The sequence below is a fragment of the Ictalurus furcatus genome, chromosome 5, assembly GCF_023375685.1.
Source record: "Ictalurus furcatus strain D&B chromosome 5, Billie_1.0, whole genome shotgun sequence".
Classification (NCBI taxonomy): domain Eukaryota; kingdom Metazoa; phylum Chordata; class Actinopteri; order Siluriformes; family Ictaluridae; genus Ictalurus; species Ictalurus furcatus.
In genome coordinates this window covers 9,676,864-9,686,378 of record NC_071259.1, presented here as the reverse complement: position 1 = coordinate 9,686,378, position 9,515 = coordinate 9,676,864, and the positions used below count along the sequence as shown (strand labels likewise).

At 36.5% G+C, this 9,515-nt stretch overlaps 1 protein-coding gene across 1 annotated transcript; it reads left to right on the top strand.

The window, feature by feature from the left end:
- The first annotated feature begins 5,577 nt into the window (after positions 1-5,577).
- selenok (selenoprotein K) lies at positions 5,578-8,297 on the top strand. Its single transcript, XM_053624727.1, has 5 exons — positions 5,578-5,711; positions 7,169-7,259; positions 7,344-7,421; positions 7,714-7,806; positions 7,917-8,297. The coding sequence occupies exons 1-5, from the start codon at positions 5,693-5,695 to the stop codon at positions 7,918-7,920; spliced, it is 285 nt and encodes a 94-aa protein (XP_053480702.1). The 5' UTR covers positions 5,578-5,692; the 3' UTR covers positions 7,921-8,297.
- Positions 8,298-9,515: the final 1,218 nt, after the last annotated feature.

Here is a 9,515-nt window from a genome sequence, read left to right as displayed (position 1 = left end):
TTCCAGCATGATAACAACCCCAAACACACCTCTAAGACGAACACTGCCTAGCTAAAGAAGCTGAGGGTGAAGGTGATGGACTGGCCAAGCATGTCTCCAGACCTAAACCCTATTGAGCATCTGTGGGGCATCCTCAAATGGAAGGTGGAGGAGCACAAGGTCTCTAACATCCACCAGCTCCGTGATGTCGTCATGGAGGAGTGGAAGAGGACTCCAGCGGCAACCTGTGAAGCTCTGGTGAACTCCATGCCTAAGAGGGTTAAGGCAGTGGTGGAAAATAATGGTGGCCACACAAAATATTGACACTTTGGGCCCAATTTGGACATTTTCACTTAGGGGTGTACTCACTTTTGTAGCCAGTGGATTAGACATTAATGGCTGTGTGTTGAGTTATTTTGAGGGGACAGCAAATTTACACCGTTATACAGGCTGTACACTCACTACTTTACATTGTAATAAAGTGTCATTTCTTCAGTGTTGTCACATGAAAAGATATAATCAAATATTTACAAAAATGTGAGGGTTGTACTCACTTTTATGAGATTATATATATATATATATATATATATATATATATATATATATATATATATATATATATATAAATATATATATATATATATATTAGAGGTGCACAAATGAATCCACATGAATGCTAGGACCCAAGGTTTGCCCAGAACAACACACTGCCTCTGTTGGCTTGACTTCTTCCCATAGTCCATTCTGGTGCCATCTCGTCCCCAGGTAAGCAACACACATGCATCCGGCTGTCCAGATAATGTAAAAGAAAATGTGATTCATCAGACCAGGCCACCTTCTTCCATTGCTCCACTGTCCAGTTCTGATGCTCATGTGCCCATTGTAGGCACTTTCGGTGGTGGACAGGAGTAAGCATGGGCACTCTGACCGTTCTGCAGCTACACAGCTCCATACTAAGCAAGCTGCGATGCATTGTGTATTCTGACACCTTTCTATCATAGCCAGCATTAACATTTTCAGCAATTTGTGTTACAGTAGCTCTTCTGTGGGATTGTACCAGATAGGCTAGCCTTTGCTCCCCATGTGCATCAATGAGCCTTGGGTGCCCATGATCCTGTTGCCGTTTCACTGGCTGTCCTTTCTTGGACCACTTTTGCTAGGTACTAACCACTGCATACCAGGAATACCCCACAAGACCTGTAGGTTTGGAGATGTTCTGACCCAGTCGTCTAGCCAGTACAATTTGGACCTTGTCAAAGTTGCTCAGATCCTTATGCTTGCCCATTTTAACTGCTTCCAACACATCACCTTTAAGAGCTGACTGGTCACTTGCTGCCTAATATATCTCACCCATTGACAGGTGCCACTGTAACGAGATAATCAATCAATGATATTCATGTCACCTGTTGGTTTTAATATTATGGCTGATTGGTATGGGATTGGTATGGGAATGGAATTTTTCCTGCTCATTTTGAAGTGGCTTTCTACAGAAATACAATTAAATAAAGTATTCAGATGTCCTCAGAATTAATTTTTAAAAAAAACTGAAAAGAAACTGCAAAATGTATAAGTATTCACCCCCTTTCTTTTAGCAATCTAAGTTAGGAGCAGCATTTAAGTTTCTTGAGCACTAAATATGTTAAACAGGGTGCACCTGTCGATTTTAAATCTACCTGTAAGCAAATGTATGCTTACACAGTGAATATCTCTGACTTTGAGAGGTATCACGATCAGTCCTGCTAGAGACAGTTATTAAAACATCTGTAAAGCTTTGAATCTTCTTAGAACAACTGTGAAATCCATTATAAGAAAGTGGGAGAAAATATGGCACAACCCAGAAATTACTAAAACTGAGTACTCAGGTAAGAAGGGCAATTGTTAAAAAAAATTGAGCTGAAAGAGTTTCTGAGCTCACTGGGTGAAACTGGAGAACCTGTGCAGACCTCAACCATATCATCAGCCCTTCACAGATCCTGCCTCTATGGGAGAGGGGAGAAAAGGAAGCTAATTCTGAAAAAAGGCCATGTTACGAAATATGACAGCTTTTGGGAAAATAATGGTCTCATGAAACTAAAGTTGAGCCATTTGGTTGAAAGCCAAAGCATCCAAATACAGCCCAACAGCCAAGGAACACCATTCCTGTGAACAAGCATGTTGGTAGTAGCATCATGCTCTGGGGTTGATTTTCTACAGGAGGAACTGAAAATCTTGTTGCCATCACAGGCAACATGGATGGATGTAAAAGCAAATTGTTGAGGAGAACCTGTTTCAATCAGCCAGACATCTGCATTCAGGGAAAGTAAACGGTCCCCTCCAAAAGTATTGGAACAGCAAAGGCAACAAGAAACACCATTCACTCATGTGTTTCAATATTTTTGATCATTTGAAAAATGGGTGGGATCAAACAAAAGGTGCCATGTTCTAAGTTGTATAACACATCTACTTTTGGAGGGTATTGTATATATTTCCAACAGAACAGTGAGCTAAAGCACATGGCACAAGGAATGGCTTGAAAAAAAAATAAGCTTTTGTATTTTTTAATGGATAAATCAAAGCCCAGGCTTTTGAAAATACAATTGAAAATATGTGGCATGACCTGAAAATTGCTGTCCACCAACATTCTCTAACTAACTGGGCCGAGTTGGAGAAAATTTGTATTGAGGGATGGAAGATTCATGATTTGCAAATCAAGATTTACAAAGCTCTATGGACATGTCCAAGACAACTTAAATCTGTAATTGCTGCAAAAAGTATAATTTACTCTGAGGGGGTGAATACTTAAGAATAAGTAAGCAGTTTTTAAGATTGTTTTCTTTTCAAATAAATTTTTACAAATATTTTAATTTTATTTCAGTAAAGAGTCAGATCAAAAGGAGCAGAAAAGTCCCATTCTAATAAACTTAAATTTGATGTTTCAATTATGCAAAAAGAAAAATAATTGTTTTATTACAATTATTTCTTTATTGAATATCATGACTTCAAAAAAGATTTATTTTGGACAATGTTTTAAAAGAAATTACTCGCTACAGTGACGAAGCTCAGACACAGAAATGAAAAAGGAGTGCTTTTACTAAATAAAAATCCACTGGTTTTTTTTTTTTTTTAGAATTTTCTTCATATATTTCAGGTTTCATCTGACTGCCAAAGCCATCTACAGGATGTCGTTGTTGAAAGGTATCTATCAGGAGAGGGGTACACAAGAAGTTCCAAAACATTAGATGTATCATGGAGCAGCCACCATCAACATGTGGAGACAAGGTGAGAACTTCTTAGGGAGGGAGCCTGCCAAAAGACCTGTTGCAGAAGATCAAAGATATGGAATGGTCTATTCAGATATAAATCCTATCAAAAACATGTGGAATGGCTTGAAAAGGGCTATGCACACAAGATCCCCTCTCACTGAATAGATTTCAAGCATTTTTGCAATGAAAACAGATCTGACATGAATTATCTTGGTTACATTTTTTAACATCACCAAAAACCTGCAATTACAACAGTGTGTAGACTTTTTATATTCATTGTATATTCACCTTTCACTACCTGCACTTTGGATTTACTGATTTACATTGTAACCCCCCCCAAAGAAATTTAAGCTTTAAGCTCTCCCAAACTGGATGGAGAATGATGTTGTTGTACAGCAATTTTCTGGACATGCCACAGATTTTCAATTAGATTTAAGTATTGGCTTTGACTAGGCAATTCCAGAACACAAAGTACTTTTTTTTCACCCCAGTTGTAGTTTTTAATGTGTGCTTTTTAATGTATTCATTGTCCTGTTAGAACATAACTTTTTGCACTAGACACAGATTTTGGCTGACTGGAGCAGGTTCTCCTCAGCAGTTTGCATGTATTTGGCTCCATCCATGTTGCCCTTGATGGCAACAGAAATGTCCCGGTCTTCCTGCTGAAAAGCAACCCCAGAGCATGATGTTACCACCACCATGCTAGACTGTGGGAATGGTGTTATCTGGGTGTTGGGCTGTATTTGGTCTGCTTTTAGACCATATGGCTCAACTTTAGTTTGATCAGACTACAAAGTCTTTTTTCCAAAAGATTTCAGATTTTGTCGCATATAGTAGCTTCTAGCAAACACATTTAGGTGTGCCTTAATGTTAATTTTTCTCAGAAATTGCTTCATTCTGGAAACCCTCCCATAGAGGCTGGATGATTGTTGAGGTCTTTACAGGTTCTCCTATTTCAGCCTGTGAGCTCTGCAACCCTTTCAGTGTTGTAGCTGGACTTTCATGAGTGTTATATTTTTAAATGTTTTAATATTTAAAAAGTCGAGCAGTTACAGACCTGAAAATTCACTAACCTTATAGGTTGAACAAATAGTCTTACATAACAAGTTCCAAAGTTCACGATAAAAAAAACTTATGGCAAATTATCTTACATTTAAAGATTCTGATAGTCTGCTACATTAAATCATACCACTGAGTTCTAGTTGTTTGCGATGTCTATAGCAAAAAAGTCCATAGCAAAGTCCATAGCAAATAAGTAACAGGCACATATTCTCACATTCTCAAGTTCACAGAACCATTATTATCTTACAGTGATATTGAGTAGTTTGATAGACTATAATATTTCATATGCAACTGTCAGATTTTTTTTTTTTTTTTTTTAGATATTTAGATAATGAGTATAGGAAATAAGCAGAAAGTACAATTTGACTGCATCCACTAGTCTCAAATGCAAAATTCATAAGGCTATTATTTTTTAAAAATCCTATAGCATTTTTTATACATTTAGAGAATGAGAAAATAATAGAAAATAATGAGAACGTTCAGTTTGCCTACATTTAATAGTCTCACATGCCAGGTTCACAGATCCATCCATCTATTTTCTATACCGCTTATCCTTCAGAGTCACAGGGAACCTGGAGCCTACCCCAGGAGACATGGGGCACAAGGCAGGGTACACCCTTGACAGGGTGCCAATCCATCATAGGGCACACATCACACACCCATTCATACACTACGGACACTTTGGACATGCCAATCAGCCTACCATGCATGTCTTTGGACTGGGGGAGGAAACTTTAGTACCCGGAAGAAACCCCCACAGCACGGGGAGAACATTTATTTATTTATTTATTATTTTGTATTGATAGGAAATAATGTTAGGGGAAATAACGGAGCAAGATTTCTTCGTAGTGAGTTTTTGTTAGTATATTATAATTAGTTTCATATTAGTTTATCATATTTTTTAGACGTTTTGAGGATGAAGATATAGTGGTGTAGAAACTATAAGAACTGAGAATGAGAAATTTTATTCACATGCCTTGTATGTGGAATTAGCGCGCTTCAGGCGCCATCTACAGGCACGAGATCGTAAATACATGAGTTTTTTTTTTCTTTTACCTGTTATTTTGCTCGTAATGGCGTGTAATAACGTTTTATTTCATTGCGTGATATTTGTTATCATTAAAACGAAATACTGGTAGTTTTTTTTCCCATGGATGGCATCACAGAGCCTCCGTAACGTCACATAACTTTAAAATTAAAGTTAAAATGAGTGTTCGATTTCCTTGTAAAGAAAATCGAAATATCGAACCAAAAAAGTAGAGCCAAATGGACAATCACGTAAAAGACTCACGCTGACTCATTTCCGGAATAACGCACCAATAAGCGAGTCGTGCGCGCGCCAACGTGTTGACGCAACACCGGATGCGGAACTAAATGAGCTGCATAAACAACAACACCGCGGCAGTAAGATGGTGTACGTGTCCAACGGTGAGTACTAAACTCTACAAACTCATCAACAAGAGAACTGAGTGATCATGTAACAATGTGGTTGCTTTTGTTTAGATTATTTGGTGATATTAATGCTCCGTTCAGTAAACGAAATAACTGGCTGCTGTTTTGACAAGGTAGCTAATGTTAGCGCTCTGGCTACCGATAGTGATGTTCAGTGTATTAGGCCTCTTTACATGGCATGTTAATAATCTGACGAAGGTGGCAAAAATAATTTAAGGTTAGTTTAGTCGCGTTAGGTATCACAGTCGGTTGCTGTTTTTTTTTTTACAAAAAAAAAAAAAACTATTATTTCACAGTGAACGCACACTTCAGTGAAATACTTAGAAGCATAAACAGTTTCTTTATTGATTAATCTAGGAAATACCACGCAGTGCTGTATTTAAAAAAATACTTAGTTAGTTTAAGTTTAAATAACAGTTAGTTCTGGTCTTAGTTAGTTCCACACTTATTGTGGGCTGCCAGTCAGTGTGTTGGCATGGCAACACGCAATACCCTATCATGCTGTGAATTCTTTGGGAATTGTTTTTGTTACCAGTGCAAAAAATAAAGAAAATATTCAGCTATATTGTGTCTGAAATGTCAGTTAATCTATATTCATTTCTTGTTTATTGAAAATCTACCAAAACTCCTACCGTAATCAACATTTGGGGGAAATTGTTCTATAATGTCCTTCTGAATAGGGATAGGAATAAATGTGCAAAAATTCATGAATGCAGGTCATTTAGAGTTGTGGTTTTGAATATAGAAGAAAACTTATTGAAAATATAGGAAAAAAATATTTAAAGTTGTAATTGTATAGAAACAAATGATAAAATTGTTTTAACATTTTTCTCCTGAATTCCAATCATTGTTGCACACCTATATTTAACAAACCTATTTTGTTTGCAATTGTTTCATATCCATGAGAACAGAGTATTTTTGTAAATTTTCTTAACGAAATATCAAAAGGTTAAACAAACAAATTTTCACAGCTGCCTTTGTGCATATTTACCAAGGGTGCCAATATTAATGGTGGGCACTGTATGTGGTTAAATGGGATTTACTATATCATAATGACACAAATTGATACATAGCCTATACAAACAAGTTTTTTAAGGATTTATGGCATGACAGTGCAGAGTTGGCTGAGTTTAAAGCCGTATGATTGAAAAACCTTTGTGAGTGGACAAAATCAATGAGAATTTTTCTGTTGACTTTTTTTTTTCCTTTTTATTATTGCTACAGTTAGTTTAGTTTGTGTCTTTCCTTTAATCATAATTTTCTTTAAGTGGTGCTATATAAGAAATTAGATCTGGGTGAATTCTGCATTACTGTGCATATTCTGTACTTTACACAATCATGACAGTATCCTACCATGACCTCATTTGACCAAGGAAAAGAATATGACAATCTAAATTAAATAAAGGTTACATATCTATATTCATTATTCTTAGGTCAAGTCCTGGACAGTAGGACACGGTCACCATGGAGTCTGTCTTTCCTTAGCGATCTCTTTTGGGGTGTAGTGGAGTTCATTGGCCTCTTGTAAGTGATCTTTTAATTACAGGTTGATTAGTAAATTGATTGCATTTATACAGGTGGTATACATATTTTACTGCTACTCTCTAGCTTTCAGACCCTCATCCAGCCAGATCTGTCAAAAGATGGAAATCCAAGTTCAGTGTCACGCTTCAGTGATGGAAGAGGGTAAGTCCCATTGGTGCAGAAACAAAACAAAAAAAAAAAGGAAACCCTTAAATATTTCTGCGTTTCAGTTTCATGTAACTACTAACTAATGTTGGTTTCAAGTATGCCTTATAGCTCTGACTTACAACAGTGACCTGAGAGTGGCTAATTAAAATAGACAAGATGGCATGATTATTACTTTTTTTAGTTTGCTTTTTACCTTGCCTTATACCTTTACCATACATTGGTTATATTTGTCAAACTAATTTGGATATGCATTGTTCATCTTTGTGCTTCACTTTATTTACTTCAGTCCTCCAGGTTTTCCTGGGCGGAGACGTATGGGCAGGATAAACCACGGTGGAGGCCCAAGTCCTCCTCCAATGGGTGGTGGTGGATGAGGAAGGTAAACAAGGTCTAACATGTAGCCTTAAACAGATTTCATTTTCTTGTCTTGTCAGATTCTGCATTTATGGTGTCTTTGTTTTTTATTTTATTTTTATTTTTTGTCTGCAGGTAAATGCCTGCACTTGGTTGCAGGCATAGAGGGGTGTGATGTGTTGATCCATGACTGAGCACTGTTCTTATGAGCTTTCCAACTCAGAGAGCCAGACCAGTGAGAATGTCTTCGATGAACACACACACAAACACACCCTTCATCGTCATGCTGCTTCTGCATTGCAGATTTTTGAGGCTGCTCTGGGAATTCCTACTCTTGGGGGCCAGAGTGGTTGAACTTGGCAGCAATGCTTTCTTTCTTTCTTTCTTTCTTTCTTTCTTTCTTTCTTTCTTTCCTTTTTTTTAAAAAAAAAAAAGTTACATGCTGAAGGATGTGGTAAAAGGTATATGAATTTCAGAGTGTTGTCATTAAAGTAATAAAGTTGTCATGGATTGTCAGTGGTCGCTGATGTTTCTTTGTGTGTATGAGGAGAAAAAATGAAGAAAAAAGGCACATTTTAATGTAAATAATTTCCTTTTGTTGTACTTTTAGTGTAGGTACATTCTTACTGAAACTTTGCATCTTTTACAAATGTATGGTCTTATTTTATTTTTGATAAAATCCAGGAATAATTGGTACATTAAATTTTATTTCTATAGTGCTTTTAACAGTGCACATTGTCAGAAAGCAACTTTACAAAAATGTATACATTTTGGATTGTTAAATTTATCCCTAATGAACATTCTCCCAAAAAATGTCTCCCAGTCATTTCTCATAATTATATACGTTTTGCATATAAATGAAATATTCAAATAAATTTAAAAAAAAACCTCACAAACACATCCAATAAATTCTATGCAACAACTTCCACAATGACCAATCCAGAACATCTGTCACAGTGTGTGTTCTAATGGTCACCTGACAATTGTCAACCAGATAGTATGGTTGAGAATTGGCAGTTAAGGAGAATATTATTAGAGATTAACCGTTAATTGGTTTTAGCGATATTTTTCCCTGACAATTAAGCATTTTTCCATAATGGGTTTTCAGTTTTGTAATCATGAATACACAGATAAATGGCGTTTTGAGAATTGCATGCAGGACCTCTGCTGCAGCAGTGAATCTGAGGTCTGTGCACAGGTAAAGTATACTTGCTTTGCTTTAATTTATAAACTTTAACATAACTGCCATTAATGTACAAATTAGATGTGTTACATAAACGCTTGATATGTATTTTAAGCAGCTTGATGCTAAGAAATAGAGACAAACTAACAGTCATTTAGCCTGTTTACCTTATTGAAGCTTTTATTTAAAAAAAAAAAAAAAAGCACATTAGTAACAGTGCACTTTATTTTTTTGCACTCTTTCAGACCATTCTATTTATTGATTTATAAATAAGTGTTGAATTGTTTTGTATGCAAGGAGGAAGTGAAATTGACAAAATTGTTATAAAACGGTTTGTTCAGTTCAGTGGTGTTATTGTGTCCAAAACAGAAGTAAAACAATAAATAAATATCGGTTATCAGGCATATAAGCATGTAAATAATCTGTATCAATTTCTAGATAGTATACCACCCCCCCCCCCAGCCAGAAGGTATGTCTAATTTGGCTCCCAGGGCTTCTGGCCACAGATGGCTGTGGCATTGTCAGGCTTCAAACTCTTAATCTCCTGCTGT